The sequence below is a fragment of the Poecilia reticulata genome, linkage group LG6 (assembly GCF_000633615.1).
Source record: "Poecilia reticulata strain Guanapo linkage group LG6, Guppy_female_1.0+MT, whole genome shotgun sequence".
NCBI lineage: Eukaryota > Metazoa > Chordata > Actinopteri > Cyprinodontiformes > Poeciliidae > Poecilia > Poecilia reticulata.
Genome location: NC_024336.1, coordinates 5,591,880 through 5,609,759, shown reverse-complemented (window position 1 = coordinate 5,609,759; position 17,880 = coordinate 5,591,880). Strand labels below are relative to the sequence as shown.

The 17,880-nt window shown below is 39.4% G+C and overlaps 1 protein-coding gene across 6 annotated transcripts in view; it reads left to right on the top strand.

Annotated features, from left to right (window-relative positions):
• The window catches only part of cadps2 (Ca++-dependent secretion activator 2), a 282,773-nt gene that overhangs the window by 227,290 nt on the left and 37,603 nt on the right, over positions 1-17,880 (top strand). For 2 of the 6 annotated variants that reach the window (XM_017305475.1, XM_017305474.1), the window contains exons 20-24: positions 1,297-1,438; positions 1,992-2,111; positions 5,555-5,584; positions 11,169-11,324; positions 13,522-13,669. In XM_017305475.1, coding sequence (XP_017160964.1) covers positions 1,297-1,438; positions 1,992-2,111; positions 5,555-5,584; positions 11,169-11,324; positions 13,522-13,669 — 596 coding nt within the window. The remainder of the gene's footprint in view (positions 1-1,296; positions 1,439-1,991; positions 2,112-5,554; positions 5,585-11,168; positions 11,325-13,521; positions 13,670-17,880) is intronic. The other 4 variants (XM_008410955.2, XM_008410954.2, XM_017305476.1 and 1 more) reach the window with 3 other exon arrangements.

The following is a 17,880-nucleotide window of genomic DNA, read 5'->3' as shown; positions in this document are numbered from 1 at the left end:
TTAGTCGTCTCATGGGATCTGCAGTGTGAGACTTTTGTTTTGGCTTGGCTCCCTGAGCGATCCAGGGTGAGCTGCTTGGTGCGGGGTGTACAACCTCTACGCTGACCCTCTTCCTCAAAGCGTTGAGATCAACGCTTTGAGATAGCGTTGATCTCAAAGTTCACCTCCAGCCGTTGAATCTTTGTTTGTAAAAACTGAAGTTGTTGTAGAATACTGCTAATGTCCTTGGGGTCKGACGGGGGCATTTTGCCCTGGTTCAACTTGGAGGTGAAGAAAGGTAAGGTAAAAATAAAAGTGAGAAAATCTCCCGGTCTTTAGGTTTGAAGTAATCCAGTTATGATGTCGATAATGTAAATATAGCTATAAAAATTGTGACTTTAAAAATAGTTCACAGGCAAAGTTATCAGTAAGGATGAGAGAGAGCAGGATAAGCTCTAAGGAATCTTCCCACATCCTGAAGAACCGACAGTTCATCCAGCTGAGGATTTTTGTCACTCTGAAAGGATCAGAGCGACCTGAKCTCTCTTCGACATTCGTCACTTCCTGGGAGACATCCCAGGTTCCTTCCCGCCCCTTTCTGTTTGCTGTAGTGAGGTCCTTCTCAATCAGACACACATAGTGTGTATTTCCCTCCAATATCTGGATGAACAGTATCTGGTGGGAAAACGCGAATTGATGTTCTTTCAAGTAGAACTTTTTTTTTTTTTTACAAATGCACACTTAGTTTCAAAGAACCTAGCACTAACTAGTGGCGTGGCGAGGGCATTACACCTTTTCAATCTGTACCATTACTGTGTAAACATAGATTGTAATTAGAACGTCTTCATGTAAATGTGTGAACAGAAATGGAACAAAAATTCTATTTTCGTTGGATCATTGTCGTGTAAACTGGGCCTGAGGCTATGTTGCATTCAGGCACATGCCTTTTAGTGTTTAGGTTGATTCTGAAACAATTGGTTGCACTGGTAAGTTGCTAAATACTAATGCATGCCATACTTTTCAGGGTTCCATGAACAATTTAGGAAGTAAAAGCAACATTTTCCTTTTACTTCCTAATTACACAAAAAAAGGTCAGAATGTTAACCAGTTTTTTTACGTGACCAGGCTAAAGAAAGGAAAAAAAATCAAAGAGCTTTTGTGAAAATTGAGTTCCTGGTTGAAGTCAGTTCTCTGAGTTAGTATTTATATTTCTAGATCCTATTTGGAAACGTCATTTTCTAGAGAAATATTGAATGAAAAACCATACACAACTAAGAGATCTGCTGTCTTTGTCTTTTGTTGGTCTCACCTCCACAGCTCATCTTTGCAGTGGACCGTTCCACAAACACCTGCAGGACCTGTTCATCCCTCTGGTGGTGCGATACATTGACCTGATGGAGACCTCCATTGCCCAGTCCATCCATCGTGGCTTTGAGCAGGAGACCTGGCATTCAGTCAGGTACGGCTACTTGTGAGCTGTCTTAGCTTTATAGCAGTAGTGACATTCATGGTGCTGCTCTGGCTGTGCAGTATCTAAAAGGGATATATTTACTCTGTCCTTGTTATAACAGAATAGTGAATATGAGCAGAATATGACCAATTAATAAAACTTGCTTTTAGAAACATTATGAGCTAGGTCATCTATAGGTAGATATTTTCTATGTTCCTTTTAGCTCTGTCAGTTGAAGGGTGTAATGAGAAGTGTATGTTTTGAAGATCTGAAACAGCGGGCAGAACAAATGGCTTTAGGCTAAATTGCTGCTTTTGATGGTTGCGGCTTCGAAGTGACCAAAACAAAAATTAAAAGGGAACTGGACCGACAATATTCTACACTGAACCAACCGAAGCAGCACAAACCTTCTGCTGCAAAGACATGGGACAAGAAACAAATAGAATAAAATGGAACAGGCCAGTGACTCTGATGACTGCTCTCATTCCTGTTTCACCTGTTTTGCTTTCTCCTTTTGTTCTGCTAAAATCCTCTTTTGTCATGGGTCTGATCTGTTTGGCAGATTGTTAACCAACAATCTAGCTAGTGTTCCTCTTCCTAGAATCTCCAGCCTTCCCCTCACTTTGCCTCAGATGCCCAGCTTCTCGGTACCTGCTTGGTTTGGACCAATCTATGAGAACACGTATGTACGGTGGAGCAGTTCATGCCTCTGACAGTCTACGCTATAGGTCTTCAGAGCATCTKAGAAATTACTCTTATTGTTGGAGTTAGTGTTCACTCTTCAGGAACATTAATGTATTCATAATCTGGTGCCTGTTTATTTTAGTTCATTCTCCTGCTATGTTCAGATTAGTCAAAGCTTTTTGGGCAGATAGAACTAAAACAGCCTAGCTTTCATTTCCTCAGCATCTGTCCTAAATAAGAATGAGCTGATGAAGGGTCTTTTCCACCAAGCTGAGACCAGAACTAACTAAACACCAGTTCTTTGTGTCTCCACTGAAACCGAATCCTGCTCTAGCAACAGGAACCAGAACCATTCCAGAACCAGGAAGCCATGGTTATTATCGGGGACTTTTATCAGAATCATAGAGAACAGCAGCCAACCAGAAACATGTTAACATGTAGTATTTATAATTTAACCGTAGTTTCAGTTTTACCACATGTATTTACATATCTCTGCTGTTATAAATAACGGTAGAGATATTTTGAGAAAAAAATCCAGTTTTTGAGGGAAAAAAAACAGGATTTTATTATAAACAAACTCCCAAAGCAGCTGCACTGGCTTTGATTCTGTCATCAGAAACCAAAACTAATGTGAAACTCTGTTAAGCACTTTTTTACCACCACTTTTAATTATTGCTATTATTTTATTTCAATAGTACATTAAAAACAGCAATAGCTAACTATTTAGCAGCATAAAAAGTTTAACCATTACATAAAGGGTAAACTAAAGCAATAAAAAAGAACAATGTTAAATAGGTAGTGATAGTTAATGCATGTATCAGAATTAGTATAAAACTAAATATTTAATCTTTAATAAAAGATTAAATATTTAGTTTGACAAGAACTAAAATTCTGATCAGAGAAATGCGTTTTTAAAAAGATTTAATATGATTAACACTCTGCATCTCAGATGTATTAAGGCAGTTTTAACCACAGGTTATTTGTCACCACTTAGTACCTGTGAGCCGCAGGGTTTGAGTGTCGAACAGCAGTTCATCTGTGGACCTTCAAGCTCTGGTGGTGAAATATGATGTGTTGTTTATTAGATTAATATGATAAATTAATCTAATAAATTAGATTAATTTATTTTTTGCTAAATTATTAGTTTCCACAGATTTAAAGCCATAAAGTAGATCTATTGTTGTGTATTTATTTATGTATTTATTTATTTGTTTGTTTTGCTGAGACCCTCCTCCTCGTCAGTCAGTCAGCCTCCTGCAGTGATTAACAGGCAGAAGCAGCTGCTGGGGCTGATCTGATTGTTGGGTGAAAAGGTTTTTGTACCGCAAATTAACGTTTTATTTGAAATCACCTCGGAGATTATTTTTTGTTATTTTTATAAGTAAAAGAAACTCCTTTGAAACAGGAAAAGTCTCCGCGAGTGCTTTTTATTAAAACCTCCTCCTGAGGGACTACTCTGGCATTTTTGTTTACTGGACCTTTTGTGATGCAAGAGTGACCATAACATGATGTGTCCTGCCGTCATACTATTGAGACTTAAAAACGGGGAATAAAATCTTAAACTAGATTCTGAAATGAACAGGAAGCCTGAGCATGTGTGGTCATGGTCTTTAGCTCCTGTCAGAAGGTGTGCAGCAGCTAAATAAATGATTTATCAAGATCAGCATACAAGAGTGGTGCACTGATCCAAGCAACATGTAGTAAAAACATGAATTAATTTGAAATCCAATGGAAAATAGGACTTTACTGATAACAGGGAACATCAAACAGTAACCGAATGAAACGTGTATAAGAAAGTCTTTCACTTCTAGACAGTTATTTTACTGCAACTAACTATATATTTTTTCTTCTTCCTACTGCCTTGAAAACTGGCTCAGAGCTTATCTGTCCAGCTGAGTTTCTCTCCCGGAGGAATCCACTAAAAGAACTATTACCACTATTAACATTTTACTTTTCTATAACATAGAAACAACTCCTGAACTAAGGCAGAACTCCAGAGTGTTTCTGTGTTCTGTCTTCAGTTGTGGCAGATGGTCGCTCACGCTTTCTTCCTGTTATCCTGAAGACAATGTTCCAGTGAAGATAATTACAACTATTTTTACATTATATTTGAAAGTCATCAGAAAAATGGCGGAAGTGTTGCCTTTCCAAAAATGTTTTCACAATGCTATAGAAAATGTACGAATTATGATGAAATGCTGAACAACTGAACTGAATCATACTCATTCTGCCAAGAAGATGATGCAAAATGATGCTAGAAGCTTGTTGATGGCTATAAAAGGCCTGCGGTTCGAGGAACAACTGACTAAAGGACATTTAAATCAAATAATATTATATTTGGCCTGTTTGTATACTTTTGACACTGCATGGATCAGAGGAAACAAATTTAAACTTGCTTTGTGTTATTGGAACATTCAAGGCCATGATAAGTGTATGCAAACTTCACACGTTCCCTGTTCCCACATGCTTCATGATGGAGCTTTGAACAGAACATTAAAGCTGATACAAACTCAAACTTTGGAAGATTTTTAACTGCACAAAGGAGATTAAATAGAACCCTTTAAAAAACACAGTAGGTCCAGTAAACCTATTAGCCATTTTCTGAATGACTAAATCCTAATGGTGTGTTTGTTTGTAGTTTTCAAGTCCCTGAAAAACTTTGAAAGATCTGTTAATGAGTTGGCTTTTTCCATATTTCTCGACATTAACAGTTTATGTGGCTGCATCACACCATTGTCTCCCAGGTTTCCACTCAGTCTGGAAAACTCTAGCATTTGATCTCAGTATTTACCAGGCCTTTCCACCTGCCTTCCTCTCTGTCCTTTCTGTGTTCTCTGTGTCATCGTGTTAATGCAAAAGTCTTAGAATTAACAGCTTAGTTTGGATAACTCTGGAATATTTCCCTATGAACTGTGCAGGGACCCAGATGAGACCTGGGTTTAGTGGGTTCTGTTTTAAAGGACAGGACTAGTTGGCAATCCTCTTCCTTTTTGACTGGGAGAATTGGGCTTTTATCACATTGCCATATTAGTGTCGGTCAGAACCATGTAGACAGGACTTCATGGCTCCTCTGGACCCATGGTCTTAAAGTATCACGTCCAGATGAAGACCTGTAGTCTGGACTGACTCAGACTGCCCTCAGTGTTTTCAGTCATGTTGACTTTTTGTGTCTGTCTGAATGTTATTGTCACTAAAAAGAATATGAAAGGTATCTGGCCCTCTTGAGTCTGCATGCTACTATTTGCTAGTTTTGATGTTTGTGATAATATTTGGTGATTTGAGCATTCGCTCATCTACTTGACAGCTGAGCAGAATTTTCAGATCCAGCTGCACATGACAGTCGGTGGAATGTGATCTCAGTCAGTAGTGCTTGTGCTGTGAAGTGTCCATCCCACAATTAGATTCTCAACCTAATAACACAGCAACTTGTTTTTGTTGCAGCTTGCAAGGAGTAAATCTTCCAGACATTTTGTAAGTTGATTTTTTTTCTCTCTTTGATAGTAAAAAAAGTTTTCAAATATTTTCTTAAATCTAAACTTCAGTCTTAGGATGAAGGGCTGAGATTCCTATCTCTCTAAAGATGTCAAACTAATCCATTCAAAAGTCAATAAGATAATTTTCTCATTGACTTTCCTCTTAATGTTTATTTAGGGTTGAGACTTAAAAATGTTAATTTAGGTGAATTGATTCCAGAGAATTTAAGGCCTTTGTAATGTATTAAATAACACATTTAATTGCTGAATGTAAACCCAGAATAGTGCTGCTCCATCTCATGTTTTCCCAGTGGTGGGGAGGTTGCACACGAATAACTGCTGCTGCAGAGAATGCTGAACTGAACATAACTGTGATGGTGCTGATCTCTGCTTATCTATAGGCAGAACCAGCTACATTTTATTTACAAAAATCTGTATTTTGTCGCATTACAGTACAATTAAACTTTGTAAAGTGAGACAATGGAGAATAGAATAAAACAGTGGAAGGAAATGAAGATGAGACCCTGTGAGAGAGCAGGTCAGATTGACTGATCAGTATTTATTGAGCCACAGCACTCAGCCAATAGAAAGCTGTGGTTTTGCAGATCACACAATACAAATGAATACATTTTTGAGCGCAGTGGTGCTGTTGATGAATTTGTTGTGCAAGCCCCACAAGGCGGTCATCCAGCAGCATTCCATAACAGGAGTAAAAGTATTTTGAATTGCGTTTTGAGAGCAAAATTGACAGAGGATTTTACTACAAGGCCCAACATTTAAAATCTAAAGCCAGACCTTATATGTGGTGGACTAAGATGAAAATGTTTTGTCAGCAGGTTTTCAATCTAGAAATGTTTTTATTTACTTTATTGATTTTTAATTCTGCCTGGAGGTGATATGAAAATTATATGTAGAGTGATTAAAAATCCAAATTCCTGTAAAATGCAGTGACAAAATGAGAGGTTGAGCACATCTGAATATGTTGGGTGGTTTCTGGCCCATTTTCAGACTGTTTTAGAGCTGTACAACAGATTTTGCGATCGGGATGGGCCTTATTATGTCGACCATGGTGTAGTATTCAAAGATATACTACACCCTGGTGTTTCTGATTAACATCTCACAAGCAGCTCCTGATCAACAATCGTATGGTTGCAAGAAAATCAAACCAAATTGAAGCACTGTTGAAGCAGCTTTACGAGCCAAAGTTACCTGAACCTCTCACACTAACAAGTTACTCACTGGAATACTGAATACGACTGAAAATACTATACAGTGCGTTTTCAGCCTAAAGTGTTTCACTTTTTCCCAAATGTAGTTGCAGGATTTAGAAGAGTAAAACGTGTAAAGAATCTGCTTTTCTTACCATGAGACATCCTGAAAATAAATGCACCTGCATCTTTATGGTTGAATAAACCAGTGCATGAAAGCAAAGCCACAATATTCCATTCTCCTCTAAGCTGAGGTACAAAAGGTTTTACATCACCACAATCAAAATTTTATGTCTATTGGTTGATTCAGTCATGAACCAAAACCTATTGGAGTTAAAACCTTTGCAGCAGCATCTAAGCTCTGCAGGCCTCACTGCACTGATTCAACAATTAGAAAGGAAAACTGGGAAACATTGACCTCAGTGAGAGTTCCAAGGCTATAAAACTACCGCTGACTAAAAGAACACAAAGGGCTAATAGTTAAATAGCTAAAGAAATCTAAACAAATGGATTTTAACAGTGATGCGCCACTATTTGAAGTTCTCAAATGGCTGTCCTGTGTTTTTGATAAATTGCCTAATATTTTATTTGTTTTGTTTTCATTGTTCCATCAGAACAATGTGAACAATGTTCCATCAGTGGTGAACGATGGTTTGACTGATCAAGAACTAATGTGTTCTGAATGTTTAATTATGTTGGCCTTTTACCCTTTATTTGCAGCTGAATAAAGGAGCAGCTCGTTAGATAAGTAAAAGACAAAAGTCACTAACTTCAAATAAACACATTAAGAACACAAAAGTTTCTTTTGAAAAGTTATAGCTGTCCAACTAGTTCAGTCATCAAACATTTTCATCACTATGTTGCATCAGTGGTATTAGCTAGGTAGAATGACTAACTAAACAGAGAAACAGTGAAAGGAAAGTGGAGCACTGAATTGGTGACATACGGTACACCTGTTCTTCCTGCTTTTCCAAAGAACTCTCATTTGTCTGGTTAGTAGCTTTGCAGCAGATCTAGCTTGGATGGCCATTTTACAGGGCGATGGAGAGTTTGGAGGTTCTCAGGAGACCATTTGAGGGTGTTTTTCTTAAAAAGACTTCTGTCTGACTCTGCCAACCATTCCCACAGCACAGTACACACTGCTCCTCTACCTCACTTCACTTGGCCGGCCACTACTTTAGGAAAAAAAAAACCGGGGAGAAAAAGCTGGCACTTCATTAACAAGCACAGACGGGTGAGTGGGATCGTCCCATTCCCTGGGGAGCAGGGCGGAGCACGTTCACTGAAGAGCACCAGTAATTAGACATGAGGGGGATAGCCACCAAGCTTTTAATTGCAACACAGACTCAACCCAAAGTATTTATTTCTGTGCGGCATTTCTAAGGTAACAGTCTTTTAAAGGCAAAGTGAGAAAAATGAGGGAGTTAGAAGGACGTGTTACTCCTCCCTCCCCTGTGGCGGTGGTTCTAGTTGTGGGCGCTGTACACTTGGATGTTGATGGTGCTGAGGGTTGTCTTGTTGCTGTCTAACCTGTTTGCAGGGGAGAGAAAGCAGCAAGATGTCCATCTGTCTCTGTCCACATGGTGCTGTTTACCAAGTGAAAACACGCAGCTTTGAACCCCAGTACATAATTGGCAGGGGTTTAAGGGTCATGTTCAAGAAAAAAAAGATCAAATATTGAACTAATTTCATGGACTTTTACAACAACTGAGAACAGGAATAATGTATTTATGAAGCTATGCTTTCATTTCAAGTTTATCAAACAATAGTCAACTAAAATAAGTGTATTCAGGAACAATGAGGATGTATCATAGAGTCGCATATACAAATTCTGCATATTGCCAGAAAACGAAATACCACAACATCTGACAATCATGCAACAAATTCTAGGGATCAGCACATGCTGTTCCTTCCCATGTACTTTAGTCATTTTGGTTCTCCTTTAAATGAACATAAGAGTGTGAGGAGCATTTCTCTATGTAATACTAAGAAATTAGACTATTAACAATAACTAGAATTGGATGACAGAACGTAATGATATGACAAATTTTKGGTATCAAGACCCATATTCAGCGTTCAGTTCTTGGTAGAGGGTTGGCTGCTCTCCACTGTGGCATCATGAAGTTCAGTAACTCCAGGATGTATAGTGTTACCTCGTCAACATACTGGCCATCACTCTGTCCAGCAACAGACCTCATGGAGCCCCTCTAGCAGGCTGCCGGGGCGGCACATATCAAGTCATCTTCTGTTTGTAGCTTGGCCAAGACTGACTCTTGGCCTGAACAGTGGAAAAACCACTTATGTAACTAGGAGTGATGAGAGGTGTTTCATCCTTTACAATGGGAGATACCAAACACTGTCTGTGTAACTCTCTGTACTGATCCTGCTGGCGTCCAGCACCTCCAGACCTCCCCTGGTTTTGTGATGTCAGTTTGGTTTTCTTAGGCTCACATTCACGTGACATGGTTGCTTTGATTTGTGATTAATGATGGAACCATTTTGTGAAAGAGGTGAATGGGACGAGTCTCAGGAGGCCCCACACAGAGGAACCAGAGAGAGGGACAAAAGATGGACAGACACTGACACAGAACTTTTTTTAAGGATCTCACCATAACCACTAATACTTGTTTGTTGGTAAAGAGTTATGTTATTGCATACAGTAATTGCTCAGCAGATGACAAAATTATGGAAAGCAGAATTTCTTCTGCAATTTAGAATCTTTTATTTTAAGACACAGGAGTCAAAAATTAGAAGGTTGCCAACATTCAAAATGGGAAACATAACTGACTTGACAACACAAATGGCAAACATGACCACTCAGAACCAGGAGATCTGTCTTGTTGAGCAGAATTGTTGAGATGCATGATATTAGGATCAGAACACTACATGTGTTTTGTGGACTTGAAGAAGGCGTTCGACCGTGTCCCTCGGGGGGCCGTGTGGGGGGTTCTCCGGGAGTATGGGGTACCGGGCCCTTTGATACGGGCTGTCAGGTCCCTGTATGACCGGTGTCAGAGTCTGGTCCGCATTGCCGGCAGTAAGTCGGGCTCATTTCCGGTGAGAGTTGGACTCCGCCAAGGCTGCCCTTTGTCACCGATTCTGTTCATTACTTTTATGGACAGAATTTCTAGGCGCAGCCGAGGTGTTGAGGGGATCCATTTTGGTTGCCCCTTGGATCACATCTCTGCTTTTTGCAGATGATGTGGTCCTGTTGGCTTCATCAAGTTGTGATCTGCAGCTCTCACTGGAGCGGTTCGCAGCCGAGTGTGAAGCGGCCGGGATGAGGTTCAGTGCCTCCAAATCCGAGGCCATAGTCTTGAGCCGGAAAAGGTTAGAGTGCCTTCTCCGGGTCAGGGGGGTCGTCCTGCCTCAAGTGGAGGAGTTTAAGTATCTGGATATCTTGTTCACAAATTTGGAAAGAAGGGAGCAGGAAATCGACAGGTGGATTGGTTCAGCGTCTGCCGTGAAGCGGGCGTTGAACCGGTCCGTCGTGATGGAGAGGGAGCTGAGTCAAACACCGAAGCTCTCGATTTACCGGTCGATCTACGTTCCCACCCTCATCTATGGTCATGAGCTTTGGGTCATGACTGAAAGAACGAGATCACGGGTACAAGCGGCCGAAATGGGTTTCCTCCGCAGGGTGGCTGGGCTCTCCCTTAGAGATAGGGTGAGAAGCTCGGTCATCCGGGAGGGACTCAGAGTAGAGCCGCTGCTCCTCCACGTCAAGAGGAGCCAGTTGAGGCTCGGGCATCTGGTCAGGATGCCTCCTGGACGCCTCCCTGGTGAGGTGTTCAGGTCCCACTGGGAGGAGGCTTCGAGGAAGACCCAGGACACGCTGGAGGGACTATGTCTCTCGGCTGGCCTGGGAACGCCTGGGGGTTCCCCCAGAGGAGCTGGAAGAAGTGGCTGGGGAGAGGGAAGTCTGGGCCTCCCTTCTGAAGCTGCTGCCCCCGCGACCCGACCCCGGATAAGCGGAASAAAATGGATGGATGGATGGAACTGAACTTGTCAATGAACTTCTGTCTTAAATGTTCAATGGGAAATAATTATATGTCCTACAATGTAAATGAATAGCTATGATCACATTTTCTGCATGTTAGTAATTATAGGATGTTACTTTGTTAAAGTTGTTTGACACAATCAAGTGGCCAATGTAAAGATATTTTGGATTCCACCTCCAAAAGACAATGGCAGGGAAAGCTAAAAAATATTAGACAAATGTTATTGGATTATAGCAGCAAAGGCTGCTACTATTTTCATGCTTTTCAGGTTTTTCTTTTATTGTTAAACAATTAGTTGTTCATCAAAACAAAGATTGATGAACTCCACAGGTCTTTGAACTGCTTTCTGCTGCTGACACTCTCCTCCTTGCAGTAATGGATCGACCACCTCTGAAGATTTGTTCTGGAAACTGGATGCTCTGCAGATGTTTGTGATGGACCTGCACTGGCCAGAACCAGAGTTTGCCAAACATCTAGAGCAAAGACTCAAACTGATGGCCAGTGACATGATGGAGGCCTGTGTCAAAAGGTCAGCATTCTAACGGCATGAGTAAATATTACTACAGGTCGACCAACATCATCAGCCTGCCAATTTTTGCTTGTTCTTGCTCAATTTTTAGACTGTATTTGGACAGCAAAATATTGCCGCTGTTGTGTGCATAGAGGGTGAGAGTAGCATGTACACCAAAGTGATTGACAGTGCTAAGGCCCTCCTCGTGGCTTTGATTGGTTGTTTCTGTGCATTCCTGCAATTAGCACTGGGAGCACTACAGATAATCAAGGCAGAGGCACTTAACTATCTGTCTAAAATTATAAGACATATGATGCAAAAAACAATTTTTTTTTAACAAATATGTAAAAAAAACATTCTTTTAAATAAAAGTTAAATACTGGCAAGCTGACATGGACCCAGACAGAGATGCTGCACACCTTCAGTTTAGACACTGTATGTATGTGTGTTATTACCTATATGATCCCAAACAACAGAGCGACTGGAGAACCTTTTCACAGCCACAGTTGTGTAAAAAAAAAAGCCAAATCAAAACATATTTCTCCTTTGTGTAGGAAACTGATGGAATATCACTTTATGTTCACTTCAGTTTGTTTATATAGAGGGATTATTTGTTTGTAAACAGTAGATGTGCATGTCTGCAGCAAGAGCCACGGGACCTTTAAAGGCTCGTTGGTTACCATGGTTACCTGTATTAATGTAGCTGTTTTAACATTAGGTAGCATGTTGTCAGTCAGCGGACATCAACTATTTATCACATTGTAATAACTTATTCTAATTCGCATGAATGAGATGCGTCTTAATGACTCATAAGCATTGAATGTAGGTGACTCGATAAATGACCAGTGACAATGCCCCAAACGTCGGATATTACTTGCTAACAATAATATAGCAATTTTGTTCATCAGGTAAATAAGACAAACATGTAGATGGTGGTAAGTGCACCGGGATAGGATTTTCCTAAAATATAAATTTGAATAAAAAAAAAACAGAATTCATATTTAGTATGAAAACGACAAATAGGATAATTCCTTCCCAGCTTGGTCACAACTAGAAGAAAAATGAAAATATAGCTGCGCTACAGGTGATTAACCATCCATCCATCCATTTTCTTACACCTTTGTCCCTTTGTGGGGTCAGGAGGGTTGCTGGTGCCCATCTCCAGCCAGCGAGAGGCGGGGTCACTCTGGACAGGTCGCCGGTCTGTTGAAGGGACACAGAGACAGACAGGACAAACAACCATGCACACACACACTCACACCTAGGGACAATTTAGACAGACCAATTAACCTGACAGTCATGTTTTTGGACTGTGGGAGGAAACCRGAGTACCCGGAGAAAACCCACCATGCACAGGGAGAACATGGAGACTCCATGCAGAAAGACCGGGGCTGGGAATCGAACCCAGAACCTTCTTGCTGCAAGGCAACTGCTCTACCAACTGCGCCACTGTGCAGCCCGGTGATTAACTGAGCCTACAAAAATAAAAAGCGGGTTGAACAGGAGGCAGAGTGAGGTACAGAGACGATGTGCTAAAAATATAACCTCTGACATCCACACGTCGCAAAGCTCCGTGTGGGAGTTGCACTGGGTGATCTATGCTGGCTGCAAGTTGTACGTTTTTTTATTAGCCTTATCATAAATAGTTAGAATAATATATTCTTGGCTATATTCTGAAGGTGACGTGCAGTCGTGTGGCTGCTGACGTAACTTGACGTCAGTGTTTTTCCCAACCCTGGTCCTCAAAACCTGCATGTTTTAGATGTTCCCCTGCTTCAACACACCCCATTCAAATGCTTGCAACTCAACAAAACCCTCTTGATCAGCCATTGTTTGAAATCATGTTGGCTGAAGCAGGAGGATACCTAAGACCTACAGGGCAGTATGCCTTGATACTGGAGTTGAAAAACACTGCTCTATAATACTTAGTCACAAAAATATCTTGACCAGCAGATTACCAGAATTACAAAAATAAAAATCAGTGCTGCTTCATTTAGCTTACTTCTACCTAAAACTTCACAGGTTTCAAGTAACAGCAATTGAAAAACATTCTAATCAAGGGAAACATCTAAATAAACTACATGCAAAATAAAATAATCTGTATGGGCTAAATCAGCAACTGATCAGCAATAACCAGTCGGCCTCTAAATGTCACACCATTTTTTTTTTTGCAGAAACTGTTAATATAAATTAATATCATTATTTTGTCTTGAAGGACAAAATCTGCATTTGAAGCCAACATGGCGAAAACGAGTTGGTCTACAGAATTCCGGGTTCCTCTCTCTGTCTGCACCATGTTCAACGTGCTGCTGGATGCTAAGAAGCAGAGCTCCAAACTCTGTGTGCTGGACTGCAACCAGGAGGTAAATTTGACCAGACACGGCTTGTTAGCTTGATTCACGTAACCATAATACAATGTTTGGCTCATGTAACCTAACAATTATGATAAATCATTTATTGTTAATGCAAATTATTAAAGGGAAGTTTAATGTCAAATCAACTTTTTGAGCTTTATGTCACCTGCTCCTGCAATGCTCTGCCTACATACCCAAAGCTACTTGGAGCTTCAGTCTCCAGCCAAACTTCTGCCCCACAGTGTACCCCTCCCACTTAGCTCCTCTAGACTAGCAGCAGCAATTAGCAAACATCTGGTGGAACTGTACATCTGCTGAGTTTATCATACAAACAACAATGTACTAAAAACTGTTCCAAACAGCATTGATGGACAGCATGGAGAAACATTGTTGTAATGATGTACTGAAGGAGGAGTGTCGGAAAGGGCAGGAGGTTCTTAAAGAGACGACGGCCAATTTCAAGATGTCAGATAGACTGATTGTGATCACATCTAAACATACACRCCTCCCTCTGCTTTTCACTGGAGAATTCACTTCCATCATCACATATCCTGTTTTTATCACATGCATGTCTATGCTGGAGCTGAATTCTGATATTGTTTTTATTGACATTTTACGATTATTAATCAGTTAATTAGTTTTGAAGTTATTTTTTAGTATTCCATTTCATTTTAATATCATAATTCATTGGTTACTTGATTTGATAATTTGCTTATTATTAGTTTTTATGGCTTAGTAGTTTAGTTGCAGTTTGGTAGTTTTAGTATATGGTTTATTGAATATTTGTTAATAAATTCTCTTACTTCACAGATAAGTTGTTTGTGATATTTCTGGTGTATGCGTGTGGTGTTTGTGGTCCATAGGACTGAATTGATTCGTTCATGAGACGACTGAGACTGAATGTGACCAGGAAGATGGAGCACATCACCCATTTCTAAATGGAATACAGGGAGCCAATGGAAGCATTAAAATACTGTTGTTGGTTTATAAGTCACTGAACAGCTGAGAATTTTTAGACRTGTTTGGTTTGAGACAATACTTTTTTTTAAATTGAAAGTGGCGGTTTRTGTTATGGGCTACATGGCCCAGGGCAACGCCGGAAAGGGGCACCAAAGAACTAGAAAAAAAATCTTTCAGTTGTTCCCCAACAAGTTTGCTATTTGTATGAGTAATAGAGTAAGTTTCCCTTAGTTGCTATTGAGTATGGGAAGACTACATGAACTGCTTTCTGCTGCTGCAAAAGATTAGATAATCGCTTGCATTTTAATTGTATAGAGTGCGACAGAAGGGGCTTGAACAACAGCATTCATATTTATATTTCAGGCTTACAAAGTTGGTTATAGTGATTAATTCTGATTAATATAAGTGTGAGACCTTGATCAGATTAATCTGATCAAAGTTTTTAGTTGGTTGATTGCACTAGTTTTCATGCTCCTCTAGTCTTGAACAAACTTCCAGAAAACTGCAGAATAGTTGAAACACTGAATTCCTTTAAATCAAAACTAAAACCCATCTGTTTAGAGCTGCCTCTGACTAATAATAACTGGAACATTGATCAATATATTTGATGATGACTTTGATGGTAGCATTTTATAAAATGTAATATTCATTGCTGTTTCATTATTGGTTACTGAATTATTGTTTAATGGTGTGAACTATGAACTCCCTTGTTGAATTGTGCTATACAAATAAAGTTGATTGGTTAGTTAGAAGCATTTTGGTCAGCACTAAAATTATTTTATGCAGTTGAGTTTACTGGAGCATTGGTCAGCATCTACAACAGTCTGTGAGTTTTACTGAGAGCAAGGTGTTTACTGATTGGTTGTGATACTTGCATAGGCATGATAGTATACTTTTAGGTTTCTTATTAGGTGTGGGTTGAATTCCTTTTTACTTCTTTCTTAAATTAAACAAGGTGTCAGAAACATTACTATTTTCAGCTGCACATCTAAGATGGTAATCTCTTGTCCCACCACATCCTAAAGATGCTCTTTTGGATAGAAATCTGGTTACTGTTGTTGGAGCCTGGTCTCAGCTGTAGCATTTAAACAATACTCCATTGGTGCTAAGGTGCCCAAGGTGTGCGCCACCACACAATGACCAACAACACCAGCCTGAACAGTTGAAACAGCAAAGAATCTGGGCTGTTCTGTTGTTTATGCCCCATTTGAATACTGCAGCTAAAAACAAGACTTCACTACAACTAGAGCAAATATTTCCACAAAATCCTTCAATACATGACAAAATCATTGCAATACATGATTCAGTTTGTCTGTATTAGGTTTATTCAGTTTAAAATGTCCAACATCTAAATAACCTTGAATGATGTTCTCTGACTGAAAAATGAATAGTTCTAAGGAGCTTTCTAAAGAATAAATGCCTTTATCTGTCTTCTTTCAGCTTGTTTTACATGTTTGGTTTATAAAGACCTCAGTGGGGGAGGCATCAGGATTCTAAATAACAAGTCACCAATGAATTCTCTCGCAGATAAATGTTGCATAGTCTCACAATTGCCATCTCCTGCTCAGTGTTCCRGCTATTGAAGTAAATCACAGTTGAGATGAAATATTTGTGTCAAGGTGAAATATGTAATAAAAAATGATAAAAAGGTTAAAATCTACAACAGAAAAAAAGAGGAATATATTTCTGAACAATGACCTCAAATAAAATAGAGTATAGATGTTGTATAGGGAGATTTTGTTCTTACAAGTAGGTTAGCTTAGCACAATTGGTACTTCAGTTTATCAAACTTACTTAATTAATATATTTTTGTCATTATCAGAGCAGCTCTTTTATATAATATTTTTATGCATGTAAGTTTAATAGCAGTTGTCTGAAAATGGATTGTGTTTTGTGGTGCTGGTTGTTCCTGTTCTTCCTGACAGCACGAGCCGCAGATCTTTTCACTGAGCTCAATAAAGAGAAAATCTTTACACCCTGGATGCTTAACTAAAGATCACACTGAACAATAAATGCTTCCACTGCAGACATAGGCCATAAATAATAATAGCAATTCAGTGGGAGGAACTGTTTGCTCAGTTTATGTAGACAGCACAGTTGTGTGTGTTATCGCTCTGGGCCTCCTGCTTTACTCTGGCTTATATATTTGGAGTTAGATGCATTCAATCTTCAAGTCCTACACAAAGACCTTCAAGTGGACCATCTTAGAAACTCCTCCTTTAGGGGTCATCTAGAACACTTGCTCAGCACATGCCCACTTAGATTAACAGAGAAGCTGTATCTCTACTTTGAGCTGCTCCAGAATAATCATCTTCTCATCATATACCTAAGATTTAGTCCAAGAGGCTGCTGAGGAGGAAGCTCAGTGCAGCCACTTGTTTGTATGGAGGACCAAAACTGACATAATAATAAATATATAAATAAAAGAATAAATATAAAAATAAATGTAGAAATATATAAATAAAAGAATAAATATATATACTACATAATAATAAATTAAACAATAAATATATAAATAAAAGCATAAATATATACTTTGCTTTGATTTTTTTGCTTCTCCCTTTTCCGTTTGCTGTATTTATTTCTGTATTTATTTCTGTATTGTTTTCTCGCTGCATCGTTATGTTAATGAGGTGGGCTGCCTTCTATGTCCAGCTCTCTATTGGTCAATAAACAGGAAAGAGAACGATCCGTGTGCAGATCGATTGTGAATGCCTGCGCTGTGGTCCTCTTCGGCGAGAACCTTATAGACCCTTTTCACAAGACATCAAACAACATCTGTTTAACATCCTAACATCCACTATCTATACATAATCTAAAACTAGACAAATTCCTCGCTGAYTGACACCARTTTGAYTACGAAGGTACGTGTTTTGGTTTTTTTCTAGCTGTYAGTTGATATGCTAGGCTAGCAATAGTAATTTGTTAGCTGGCTAACATTACGTAGCCTTTCTGTTTTGGAAATATAACGTATTTAGACTCTAATGAGGAGGAAGACGAAGATGGATGGATGGATGGATGGATGGATGGATGGATGGATGGATGGATGGATGGATGGATGGATGGATGGATGGATGGATGGATATTAATGTTTCATTGGAGAAATGTGATTATCTCTCTCTTTCTCTCTATATACAGGTCCTTCTAAAAAAAATAGCATATTGTGATAAAGTTCATTATTTTCCATAATGTAATGATAAAAATTAAATTGTCATATATTTTAGATTCATTGCACATCAACTGAAATATTTCAGGTCTTT